This window comes from Monodelphis domestica, chromosome 1 (genome assembly GCF_027887165.1).
Source record: "Monodelphis domestica isolate mMonDom1 chromosome 1, mMonDom1.pri, whole genome shotgun sequence".
Taxonomy (NCBI): domain Eukaryota; kingdom Metazoa; phylum Chordata; class Mammalia; order Didelphimorphia; family Didelphidae; genus Monodelphis; species Monodelphis domestica.
In genome coordinates, this window is record NC_077227.1 from 70296877 (window position 1) to 70310613 (window position 13737).

Below are 13737 nucleotides of genomic sequence, written 5' to 3' on the forward strand. Positions count from 1 at the left end.
TCTGGAGTCAGAGTTCCAATTCCATCTCTGATACTTACTGCCTCCCTGATCTCAGACAACTCAACCTTCAGGTATCATTTTTGTCATAGGTAAAATATGATGGAATGGACTAGAATCCCTTTTGGATCTATAATCCTATGAATATAGACTTGAACTGAATTCTTCTGACTCCAATACTAATTATACCAAATTATTTTCAACCTTATTGTTTGTTCAGTTGTCCAGTATTGCTCCTTTCACTCAGCCCCTTCTTTAGGAAGGTAAAAATCCTTGGACAAGTCATTTACTTTTCTGGTCCCCATTTCTTCATCTGAAAAATTAAAAGGTTTGTGGATCTCTAGTATTTCTTCTACATCTTAACATTCCCTGACACCATGACTTTATCCTCTTTCAGGGTCTGGATCAACTCCTACCTTCTCCATAAAACCTTCTCTGACCTCCCACTCCCACTGATCTAGTCCTCCAACATTAGGTCTTCTGTCTGTACCATACTACCTACAGTCCCCTATATCTATCTAGCACTTTTAACTTTACCTGTAGTGTTTACATCTATTCTTTTATCCTTACATTATGAAGAAAGTAGATCCTTTCCATCTTCGTGGGGGTGGCACTGAGGCATCATGGGGTCCATAAATAGTGTCTTCTCTATGACTTCACATCCTGATTATCTTCATGAGGGGCATAGTATATTAGAGAGGAGTATAAAATAAAGTCTTAATGGACTGAAGTAGTTCCAAGGTTCTTCCTCAGCTCTGACAGTCTGATTAAATGACATTATTTGAGTAAATGGAAGTTTGTGGCTAGTCCAAGTTATATTCCTCTCTCTTTTTTTTTCTTCTCTTTTTTTTTAACTGTTACTTTCTGTATTGACTCCAAGGCAGAAGAGTGGTAAAGGCTAGGCAATGGGGGTTAAGTGACTTGCTCAGGGTCACACAGCTGAGAAGTGTCTGAGGCCAGATTTGAACCTAGGACCTCCCATCTCTAGGCCTGACTCTCAATCCACTGAGCCACCCAGGTGCCCTCTCCAAGTTATATTCTGAGCATGGTCTAGCATTTACAACTTCTAAATCCCAAATTTCTTCCATTTCTACTGACATATATATTATTTATCGTCACTGCAAAAGTTCCTTTTCCTAGCTTTTCTACCCTTGTGAAAATTGGGCTTGGCCAACCTTCTGGATCTGAGCACTAAGGGTAATTGGCTCCCAACTGTTTTAATCTTAGGTGATGAGTGGTAGGTCCCTCATCCTCCTGCCCCTCCCAAACCAGTCCTCTGCCACAGTGCCTGGCTTGGCAGCCACACAATAACCCTGCTTGTTTATACTAGGGCCTGGGCAGACCACACTATCTCAAGGGCATATTGAAAAGCAAAACAAAACCAAAAAAACCCCTTAATCACTGGAGCTAATCAGGATGCACTTTCCCTGAAGTGGAGAATACAGTGGCATCTAGGATACTGAAGGGCAGTAATTCCTGGTCTATGGTACTTTATTAAATTTTTAAAATTCAATTCATGGTTAATTAAATTAAAATTAATTAAATTAATTAAAATTTTTTGGTTCTAAATTTTCTTCCTTCTACCTTTTTTTCCCATTCATTGAGAAGAAAAACAAAACCCATTACAAATATGTATAGTCAAGCAAAACAAATTCTCAAATGAAAGAAAGAACATGCTTTAATATTCATTCTTGAGTCCATCAATTCTCTATGTGGTGTTGGATAGCATTTTTCATCATAAGTCCACTGGAATTGTGTTTGGTCATTGTGTTGATTAGAGGTCCAAAGTCTTTCCAAGTTATTTATTTTTATAATATTGATGTTGTAGAAATTGTTCCCTGGTTCTGCTAGCTTCATTCTGGATTAACTCATACAAGTCTTTTCAAGTTTTTATGAAATTTCTTATAGTCCTATTTTTCACCATTTCTTATAGTACAATAGTATTCCATCACATTTATATCCTATAACTTGCTCAGTTATTCGCAACTTGATAGGCACCTCTTCATTTACCAATTATTTGCCACCAGGAAAAGAACCCCTGTAATTATTTTTGCATGAATAAATTCTTTTCTTCTTTCTTTGAACTCTTTGGGGGTATAATAGTGGAATTGTTGGGTCAAAGGGATACATGATTTAAAAGCTTTTTGAGAATAATTCCAAATTTCTTTCCAAAATAGCTGGACCAGATCACAGCTCCATCAACAGTGCATTAGTGTACCTGTTTTCCCACAGTCCCTCCAGCTTTTGTCTATGACCCTTTCTGGGACCTGGCCTTCCAGTCCAAAAATAATTCTTTTATAAGAATCTATACCAATGAAGCTTCTCAGAGTCAATGTGAACTCACTATATGGCCATGTTCTCTCAATTATGCCTTCCCCTTGGTGATACACCACAAGCAAGTGAGGCCTGGGATCTTGTTCCCCACTTTCTTGGGGTATGATAGGAAATCCCATTCTGCCTTGGACCCTCTGGGCTTGTGTAGGGTGTAGAATTTCTTGCTACATTCCTTTCTTCACACCATTTATCATGATCACAGAAGGGCCACAGGTAAGAGCTGAGTTGTAGGGAAACTCCATGAAGCTCCAAGAATGACTTTTATATACCAGGTCAAAAATTCAGATCTGTAGCACACAAAGGTGGAATTCTCTTGTCTATACTCTGGTCCAGAGCAGCCTACTCTAAGAGATGCATATGCCATGTTTTACAAGACATTTCCCAGATTTGTTGGGCTTCAGATGTCTTATTGCCCTTTTCAGGGATGGTCCTGAGGCTTTGAGGGATCTCTTCTTCTTCTCTCCCTGAAAGATTCTACTTTCAAATTCTACTTCCATCATGGTTCAAATCCCATCCTCATCAAAGGAAGGACCTTGGTGATGTTTTTTATTGGCAAGGATTTATGGCTCAATGACCGGACAAGTAAGGATTTATCTGCTGAGCTCCTTGGCAGCTAGGAGTTGGTCTTTTACACAGCTATGATGCATTCATCTCTATTTGATAACTCAACTCAACAAATACCTTCTCTGAAGCCTGTATTCCTGTAATGACACATTTATGGGAATGTGTCCTTTCCTTCCTTGAAATGCTTAGCTTTTATTTTCATCATGAAGAAGTACAAATACAGTGAGTTTAGACTGTCACTGAAGGCCACCTGGACAATTTGCTCAACTCCAGGGAGGTTGAGCTTTGAATGGAGATAGTAGCAGTTTAGAGTGATAAATAGAGAAGCAAATTCAAAGAAGATGAGGATCTCAAAATTAAATGCTTTGACAATTTATTAATATTTATCCGTAAAGTGCTGTTTATATTGATGAGGTCAATAGTGAAAGTATTATGTTAATTTTATATTTGAGGAAACAATTATAATTGGTCCTTAGTTACAAAGTAATTACTGAAGGTAGGTAGAATTAAAACCCAAGTCTTCTGATTCCAAACCTAGCATATTTTCTATATAATAAGGCTGATGAAAGTGCCATATTCCTTCAAAGAAAGGACTAAGGGGTAGCTAGGAAGCTCGGTGGATAGAGTGCCAAGCCTAGAGTTGGGAGGTTCTGGGTTCAAATTTGGTCTTAGACACTTCCTAGCTGTGTGACCCTGGGCTAATCACTTAATCCCAATAGTCTAGCTCTTACTACTCTTCTGTCTTGTAAATGATATTTAATTTGATATAAATTCTAAAACAGAAAGTTAGGGTTTGACTTTTTTTTCAAAGAGAGAAACTTAGTTTTCTGTACCTTTTAGAGTGAGGCACAGAGAACTGAATTATTGACTCTCTGTGGTTCTAGATAATATTTGTTAAACTGAATAGAATTCAAGACCCCCTTTTTTTCTATCAACAGAAAAATACTGGAATGCCCTCAATAAACTTCCACTTTCAAGTTTACAGTTTGGGAAGAGTCATTCCAGTGTGAAGAAGGTTCATCATTAGAAGGTTGGCCACCAGGTAATTATTATTGTTATTTACCAAATAACCCACAAAATAGACAAACTGTAAAATGACCTATCTAGAGATCCCATTTACTTCTACAGTTGTAACAGAAAAATTAGGACAGAGAATACTAAGAATCACAAAATTCTTAAACCACCTATACTCTGATTTAATTCTTTGTATTCTCAGTATCATATTTTTGTCCAATTAAGACCAATGAATTAAACTACTCCTGTTTGAAGTTCCAGGAAATTAGAACTCTTCTTAGAAAGGTGAATAAAGGAACTGTTAGACTTTGTTCCATCATGTACACAGGAGCAAAAAAAAATCAGTCCAAGTGATAATTTGACTAGATAAATGATCAAAGGATATGAAGCAACATATCTCAAATGAATTATGAACTATTAATAGTCATATGCTCCAAATCACTGATAATTAGAAAGGTGGAAATCAAAACAACTCTGCTTTTTGTCTCAGACCCTGCAAGTTGGCAAAGATATCAAAAGATAGTAACAGTCAATACTGGAGGAACTGCAGGAAGACAAGCACAGAGATATGTTACTGGTAGAGCTGTCAACTGAGTTATTATTTCTAGAAGGTAATTTGGATTTGTGCTAAAAGAACACAAAATGTTTAAGACCTTTGACATGGATATATGTTTTAAGATAGTTAAAGAGAGAAAGAAAGATACCATTAACACCATAGTATTTATAGCAGCACTTTCGGGGAGGGAGGTTAGAAAAGAATTGGGAAAACAGCTGCCCATCAATTGGGCAACAGCTAAACAAACTGGGCATAAAAGTAATAAAATTTTACTATACCACATAAAGCAACAATTATGAAGAATTCAAAGATGCATGGAAAGAATTATATGAACTAATGCCAAGAAAAATAAGTAGAGACAGTAAAACAAAAAGCACAATAAATACAACATTGTAACAGAAAATTGAACAACAAACTCATACATCCTGTAGTTAGAACGACCAAGTTTGGCCTTGAAAAAGAGTTGAGAAACTTTCCTCCCTATTTTTAGTAGTGAGGGGGCAATGAGGATAGAATATGGCATATTTTGCCAGACATAATTAATAAATTGATTAGTTTTTCAGAATTGCTTTTCCTCTCTCTCTCTCTCCCTCTCCCCCTCCTTTCCCTCCCTCTTTTCTTCCTTTCCTCCCTTCCTCCTTTCCTCCCTTTCTCCCTCTCTCTCTCTTTTTCTCTCTTTCTCTCTCTCCTTCCTTCCTTCCTTCCTTCCTTTCTTCCTTCCTTTCTTCCTTCCTTCCTTCCTTCCTTCCTTCCTTCCTTCCTTCCTTCCTTCCTTCCTTCCTTCCTTCCTTCCTTCCTTCCTTCCTTCCAAAAATCCTTACCTTATGTCTTAAAATCAATTCTAAGTATTGGTTCCAAAGCTGAAGATCTAGGGTTAGGTAACTGTGGTAAAGTGACTTTCCCAAGGTCACATAGATAGGAAGTTTATAAGGCTATAATTGAATCCAGGACCTTCCATCTCTAGGCCTGGATGTCTATCCATTGAGACACCTAGCTGCCTCATCTCTTTCCTTTTATTGTTTTTAAACCCTTACCTTCCATTGTGTATTGGTTCCAAGGCAGAAGATTACTAAGGACTAGGCAATGGTGGTTAAGGGACTTACCCAGGGTTACACAGCTAGTTAGTGTCTGAGGTCAGATTTGAACCCAGGACCTCCCATCTTTAGGCATGGCTCTCAATCCACTGAGCTACCCAGCTACTCCATTCCTTTCCTTTTAAAAAAAAGCTTTTTATAAGGTTTGACTGGCTGTGTAGGAAAGGGGTGAGGGAGATAATTAGAAATGGTGATATTAAAGAATAAATGACATCAATAAATATAAGATTTAAAAAACCAGTGAGATGTAATATGAAAGGAGCCAAGCTGTATACAAATATTTCTCTGGAGATGAATTCTGTTATATTATTTATTATATATTGAATCAGCTGAATTTTTTTTAAAGGGATAATGCATTATTGTGATTCCAACTAAGTGTTCATGGTGAACATAGGCTGATAGACTGTCATCATCATAGATAGCATTATAAAGTAATGTCTATTGGTGAAGATGAAGGAATAGAGAATTTTTATTAAGAGATTGTTAATCTTCTCCCAACCTTGTCAATACTTACTTTGATATATACAGTAAACACTTAATAAATGCTTGTTGGTTTGATCTGAATATAAAATTTGATCATGCTTTATCCAAAAAATGGAATCTGATATTAGCAACTTATTATTCTATATGCCTGCTCTTAAGTCTCTCTCTGACATGAGAATTGAGGTGGCTCAGTGGATTGAGAGCCAGGCTCAGAGATGGGAGGTCCTGGATTCAAATATGGCCTCAGATACTTCCAAGCTGTGTGACCCTGGGCAAGTCATTTAACCCCCATTGCCTAGCTCTTTCCACTCTTCTGTCTTGGAACCAATACACAGTATTGATTTTAAGATGGAAGATGAGGATTTGAAAAATAAAATAAAATGGGAAATGAAAATAATCTATGAACATATTCACGATGCTCTTGATGAAGACATAAGCAACATAAGCTGTCTTTTGCTGATCGTTTTCTATACCTGACTACATCTTTAGAGTCACCTTCTGAAAGAAATATAAAGAATGTAAGAACCTTTTGAAAGATAGCAGTAGTGTAATAGGCAGAGCCAACTTGGGAGGCAGGAAGACCCAAATTCAAATCTTGCTTGTGACACATACTGGCTGCATGATCCCAGACAAGACACTTCATCTCTCAGGGCTCCCAGGCAATACAATAAGACTACAAGTTGCAAAAGAGCTGTAGATTCGCACTAATAGTATTAGAGAGTTTCCTCATTGAGATTTATCTATATTAATAAAATCACAGCTCTAGAACACCCCCCCAAATAGATTCCCTGTTATGTTTTATGACTTTAAAAGAAAGTTTGCTTTGGTGGAACACAATGATATATTTGGAAGGTTTCTCTATTGATGATGACTTGATAATAATTATACACAGCCTTGGAACATTATGAAGCCTTTTATCTGACACTGACATTTACAACAATGAGAAAGAGGTCAATACAGCCTTCCATAATGGAAACACAAAGTGGACCCCCCAAAGCATCTTGCCCAGGCTACAACATGCTCCTGTCAAGTCAATTCATCAATGGGTATATTTTGAACTGGAGCTGTAGAGATAAACGATGGATCTGGGCACAGTACTGAGTAGTAGGAGGCAATCAACCTGGACTCCATTTGGGAATTTAAACAATGTTTGAAATGTTCCTAAACTGTTTGCTGCTGAAAAAGAGAACCTCTTTAGCTCCAAAATTCTTCCAGTAATGTCACTCAATGGCGCACTATAGAGCTCCCCAATCTCCAAAGAATTCTGACCGAAAATAACCATGAAGCCAATGGAAAAAATGCACATGAACAAGCCATCTCCAGCAGATCACCAAGGAGAATTTATATACAGAAAGAGGCACTAAAGATGTGATTAAGGATTAAACTATGCCTGGGAAGGAAGAATGCCAGTCATGGAGTTTTTATGAACAACAACAGATATGGGAGCAGCTGGGTGGCTCAGTGGATAGAGAGCCGGGCCCAGAGACAGGAGGTTCTGGGTTCAAATTTGGCCTCAGATACTTCTTATCTCTGTGACCCTAGGCAAGTCACAATTCCAATGCCTTAGCCCTTCCTGCTCTTCTGCCTTGGAATCAATATGTAATATTGATTCTGGAATGGAAGGTAAGGGTTTTAACTTCTTTTTTAAAATTTTTCAAAAAGAAAGATGACAGATATGTCCTTCAGAGCATACTTTGGTATCCCTAAGAGTGTGAAAGAAAGGAAAAAGATCTCTTGAGATTTAGGTAGATCATCGATTAGGATTTAGGGGGAAACAGCGACAAGAATTACACAAAAGGAGGTCTAGAGACATTGTAATCCATGTTAGTAAAAAGATTATATATGTCATAGAAATGACAAAGTAATGATCTCAGACTTGGAGGAATTCCTATAAGGAGTTTTTAGGCCTTACAAATTCAGTCATAAGTCAAAGATTGTCTTCTAAAACAGAGTTGTTGGAGGAAAAATATGAGGAAGAAAGGCAACTTGAGAGCTGAGTTCTGAGGCAGGTCTAAGTCCGAAAGGTGCTATTAATGCTGGCCTGGTTAATCTTTGAAAGGTTGTGGGAAACTGGTCCCTTGGACTGGATCTGGGACTTGTATGTGTGTCACTCTGAAAGGTTGCTTGGCCTCTCAGCCTCAGATTCCAGGGACAGACTAAGTGATCTGTAAGTTTCTTCTAGCTATGGTATTTTAAGGATTTGATCTGCAGGTGGATTATCTATTTAGTGGTTAACTTTCAGTCTGGTTTCTCCTAGATCTTGACATGTTCTCCAGCTTCTGCTATCAATCAGTGTTAGAGACACAAATTGATTGTACTACAGTTTTGGAATGAGTCTAGGACAATTACAAAGGAATCCCAGTTGCAAGAATATCTCCCTTATACTTTTCCTTCCCTTTCTTCATCTGTCAGTCTTCTTTCTCTTGTTCTGATTTCTTCTGCAGGTGCTGTCAGTTACTGGTGGAAGCTAGTAGTGAGTTAGAGGAGCAGAGGAAAGGCTCCCCCCACCCCCAAGATGACTAATGACTTGCTAGGTTGATGTAGGAAGGATTAATTCATTAGGTAGTTTTTTAGACCAGGTGACCCCTCAGGGCCATGTTGGAGATTCCTGGTATGACTAGAGCAGTATTGGTTTGGTAAGTCTGGAAAAGGACAAATATGTTTACATTGTCTCAGATTTCAAAAGAGGAAGAAGAATGGAGTAAGCAAATTATAGGCCAGTGTCTTTGACTTTGATGCTTGGAAAAATTCCAGAGTATATTATCAAATAATGGTTAGTGAACAGCTAGAAAAAAGGAGTGTTGGTCATAAAATGTCACACCAGCAAACTCAATTTCCTTTTTTTAAAGCAGGTGTACTAGGCAGATAGATAAGAAGAAATAGTTTTAGATATAGTTATAGCTATAAAACAAGTTCAATTAGGGGTTAGCAAAGGATTTGATCAAATAGAAAGCTGTGGGCTAGTTGACAGAACAATTAGGCAAAGACAGAACTGGTTGAATGGTCACACTCAAAGAGTAGTCTTTAATGGACCAAAGGCATCATGGAAAGAAATTCCTAATAGAGTATCCCAAAGGATCTGTGGCTGACCTATGCTGTTCCACATTGCTGTCAGTGACTTGGATAAAGACATAAATGTTATGCTCATCAAATTTGCAAATGACAGTGTGAGAAGGGACAGCTAATATATTGGATGTCAAACAGATCTTGATAGGCTATAAAGCTGGGTCAATTTTAATAAAGTGAAATATAAAAGGGATAAATGTAAATGTCTTATACTTGGGTTCAAAAATTCAACTACCCAAGTATAGGAGAGAGGTTTAAAAATGATCTTGGGAAAAACAACTGCTTGATCACATGGGTTGATGGGGATATGATTGGGGATATAGACTCTAAATTATCACCCTAGTACAAATGTCAATAATATGTAAACAGGTCTTGATCAATGACACATGTAAAACCCAGTGGAAATGTGCATCAGCTATGGGAGGGTGTTGCGGGGAGGGGAGGGAAAGAACATGAATCTTGTAACCATGGAAAAAAATTCTAAATTAACTAATTAAATGAAAATTTCCCCCAAAAGTAGAAAAAATAAAAATGATCTTGGGATTTTAGTGTACTAATAATGTGGTAGGCATGGTGACAGGGAATGGACTTGTGATTTCATTTATATAGGGAATTCTAGAAGTTCTTCTCACCAATATAAGTTGTCACATTCTCTACAATTGATTGTCAAAAAGGATTGCTAGAACACCAAAAGCTTAAGAGATTTGCCTAGACACGCTGCCAGCATGTGTCAGTAGCAAGTTTTCATCCCATATCTTCCTGGCTTTGAATCTACTGCCTTTCCTGATTGTGTTATATGGCAACTAAAAAAAGCTAAGTCGAATTAGTGGAGTTCTAGCGTCCAGAGCTATATAGATGATCATTCTAGCATACTCTGCTATGCTCACACTACAGTTGGAGTACTATGTTCTTTTCTGGGCGTATCATTTCAAGAAAAGCACTGATAAATTAAAGGAAGTTCAGAGATGGACAACAAGGATGATGAAGGAAGGTCCTTGAGATTTTGCTATGTGAGGACTGGTTGAAGGAGCTAATGAAATTCAGTTTGGAGAAGAGAAGACTTAGAAGGAATATCATAGCTATACTCCATTGTATTTGAAAGATCACATGTAAAAGAAACTTGACTTGTTCTCCTTAGGTCCGGATGCAGAACTAAAAATAATGGCTGGAAGCAGCAAAGAAGCAAATTTAGGTTTGATTCAAGGAAATATTTCCCAACTATAGAGCTATTCAGAAGTGGGACGAACTCTCTTGAGAGCCCATTCAAGTGAGGACTAGGTGAACACTTGTTAGGTATGTGGTAGAGGATATTATTAGTTGTGTGTGGTTCAGACTAAATAATGACTTTGTCCCTTCTATCTTGAATTCTGTGATTCTCAGACAAATCTCAGCTGAGATTATTGGAGCTGGATTCTAAATCTTTAGAGTTTAATCTGAAATTAGTCATCAATAGGGAAAATTCGGGGACTGTAGAATCATACATAGAGAAAGAAAGGACTTTAGAAGCCATCTAGTATAGTTTACACATGAGAAAAATGAGACTTGGAGAAGTTGTGCCCAAGATTGCCCAGAACTTGGTTTGGAACCCAGATCCTTTGACTATGAACTAATGTACTTTAGTATACTTCCACTATAGTAAAAAGAACTAGTAGTAACAGCTGTCCCCCTGCTCTATTCTATACGAAGTTTGACTTTACACCCTTGTTCCATTTGCTTTGCCCAAAGGACTTGGGACAGTTGCCACCATCATCAGATCTTGTTTACAGATACCATGCCCTCCTCCATAGATAACTTGGGCTAGAGCAGGTAGGGATGGATTCTTTTGCCCTTTGGCTCCATGGATACTAAGTAGAACTTTTCAAAAGAAGAAAAAAAATTTTTTAAACCCTTACCTTCCACCGGAGTCAGTACTCTTTATTGGTTCCAAGGCAGAAGAGTGGTAAGGGCTAGGCAATGGGGGTCAAGTGACTTGCCCAGGGTCATACAGCTGGGAAGTGTCTGAGGTCATATTTGAAACTAGGACCTCCTGTCTCTAGGCTTGGCTCTCAATCCACTGAGCCACCCAGCTGCCCCCAAAAGAAGAAAAATTTTAAGAGAATCTCATGGGAAAACAAAAGAAAGTTAAGAAAGCAGAGAGTTTTCAGAGTATAGATTTCTTATTCTAAGTAACTAGTCAGGATAGGTTTTACCAGTACCATTTGACGAAGTACTTAACTAAATTCCTATTCTTCACCTCAACTACTCCTGCTTTTTAGTGAGGTTCATCTTTTATCACTTGCTGTTTTAGGCTAGTACTTGGCCCTAGCTTTTCTGGTCTTTCTTCCCTACAACCTCGTTTCCCTCCACGTATCCAGCAACAGTTCCTTTTCTTCTGATTTCAAAGTCCAAGCCTCCTGTGGAACAGCCTACTAAGTTTCTGTTTTTCCCATACCATTCAGTCTTCTCCACTCACACCTATAGTTTTAAACTGTCATTCTAAGTCTCTTAAGTTACCAGCTCTGCCCACTTACCTCAGATCTTCTTTGAAAGAACAGAAAGAAGAAAGGAAGAAAATAAGCATTTAAGCACCTACTATGTGCCAAGAACTGTGCTAAATACTTTAAAAAATATTATCTCATCTGATTCTCACAGTAGTCTTGGGAGGTTGTGTTATTATTATCACCATTTTACAATGAAAGAATGAGGTTCAGTGAGGAACAGAAGTTAAGGGAAAACCTCAGGGTCACGCAGCTAGTGAGTGTCTAAGGACAAATTTGAACTCAGAACTTATTGACTTCAGGACCAGTGTTCTATCCACTAGGCTACCTAGTTGTTTCTGAGTCTTTGATGACTTACCCCTTAGGTGTGTACCTCAGGAGAATGACTCCCCCTTCCCTAGAATCCTATTATTACTGGCTTACAACATCAAAATTATACTTATCATAAAAATAACTTTCCTTTGGAAGTAAAGAGATTTTTTTTTTATATCCACCTATGCCACAGGGCCAAGGTTAAGAAAGAACAAACTCTGGACTCCTCTCCTTTTTTCCAAACTAGCTAGTATTATTGATTCATTTTTCTTGTGGAAATGGGTCTAAAACATTTCCTTCTCCCAAGAAAGGACCCATTACACCACGTAAGGAAAATCCATGTTAGCTTCTGAAGAGAGTTGTCAAATAGCCAGTATTTGGCATGTTTGTGTGGAATTTTATTACAAAAGCTGGTTACTGTTTCTAACAGATATATCATATTTTGGCTAGGATTTTTATTTTTTATTTTAATTTTATTAACTGTATCCATAAACATGAACCAGTAGGGCAGGATCTTGTGTGTGTGTGTGTGTGTGTGTGTGTGTGTGTGTGTTGGGGGGCTTGGCTCTCTTGAATAGATAACAGTAGGTCAAACATTCTTTCTATTAAAAAAATGAAATCTTCATAGCAAATATATATACATATGCATATGTATATGCCCATACATACAAAATGCACACACACACACATAGTCCAACAAAACAAATTCCCTTGTCGACCATATGAAAAATGTATTTCTCATTCTGCATTTTAAGTCTCTCACCTCTCTAGAGTGAGGTGAGTGGCATTTTGGGTCCTCTGAACTTGTGACTTATCATTGGATTGATTGAAGACTTAGTCTTTCAAAGTTGTTTTTCTCTATAGTGCCATTGTCATGATATAAATTGTTTTCTTAATTCTGCTTACTTTACTCTTAATCAGTTCAGAGGTCCTCTGAAACTATTCATTTTATAATTTTGTAGAGTATAATAATATATTCCATTATATTCATATATCACAATTTGTTTAGCTGTTCCTTAATAGGTGAGGACCTCTTTGGTTTCCAATTTGGGTCAAAAAGAACTGTTATAAACATTTTTGTATATCTGGGTCCTTTTCCTCTTTCTTTGATCTCTTTGGGTTTTAAGGCTTGGTGAATATATAATTCTAGGGTATGCACAATTTAGTGACTGTTCCCAAGTACATATATCCTACTTTCAAGATTTCTAAACTCTGCAACAGCCACTGGTACATTAGCTACCCCTAGACTACTTCTCTGCCCCTTTCTATAGTGTAAGAACTTATAATCAGGATGGGTGGATGAAGGCCTCTGCCCTCTGTGAGGAGTGTAAACTCTCTTCCTTCTTCTAATGGTCTGGGTTTGTGTGTCTGTGCCTTTTTGTATTCTTGCATGGCTTTCTGGGGCTTCTACAGCTTCAAACAGATGCACGAAAAAACAGTTCCCCTGAAGATCCCAGTGGACCAGCTGGAGAAGTTGGAGGAAGCACCAAAGGAAAGAAGCCCCTTCCTGGAGACTCTGGAGGAGAGGTGAGCACTTCCCCCCAAACAAAAATTCCCTGAGGACCTGCCTTAAAGAATATTCCCAACTAATAAATTTGGGATTACTCATTTGATTGTCAAATTAAAAAAAAAAAAGGAATATCCCCAGAGGACTTTGGAAGTGACCTCCCCGTTCCCCTTGACATTTGGAGACCTTGCTTAAATCTCTCTGAAGTACCTTTCCCATACCTCCTTTACTTTCTAAGCACTTTCCTCTGAGAGTCTTCTGAGTACTTTTTGGAGAGACTTCTGAGCACTTTCCTCTCTCCCACACCCTTTTTGAGAAATGCCAAGGATTGAG

The 13737-nt window shown here is 38.0% G+C and overlaps 1 protein-coding gene across 12 annotated transcripts in view; it reads left to right on the plus strand.

Moving 5' to 3' along the window:
- The window catches only part of GRAMD2A (GRAM domain containing 2A), an 89216-nt gene that overhangs the window by 47242 nt on the left and 28237 nt on the right, over positions 1-13737 (plus strand). For 6 of the 12 annotated variants that reach the window (XM_056800548.1, XM_007478557.3, XM_007478556.3 and 3 more), the window contains 2 exons: positions 3834-3937; positions 13311-13424. In XM_056800548.1, the coding sequence (XP_056656526.1) occupies positions 13321-13424 (104 nt within the window). In that variant the 5' untranslated portion in view covers positions 3834-3937; positions 13311-13320. The remainder of the gene's footprint in view (positions 1-3833; positions 3938-13310; positions 13425-13737) is intronic. The other 6 variants (XM_007478559.3, XM_007478550.3, XM_007478551.3 and 3 more) reach the window with 1 other exon arrangement.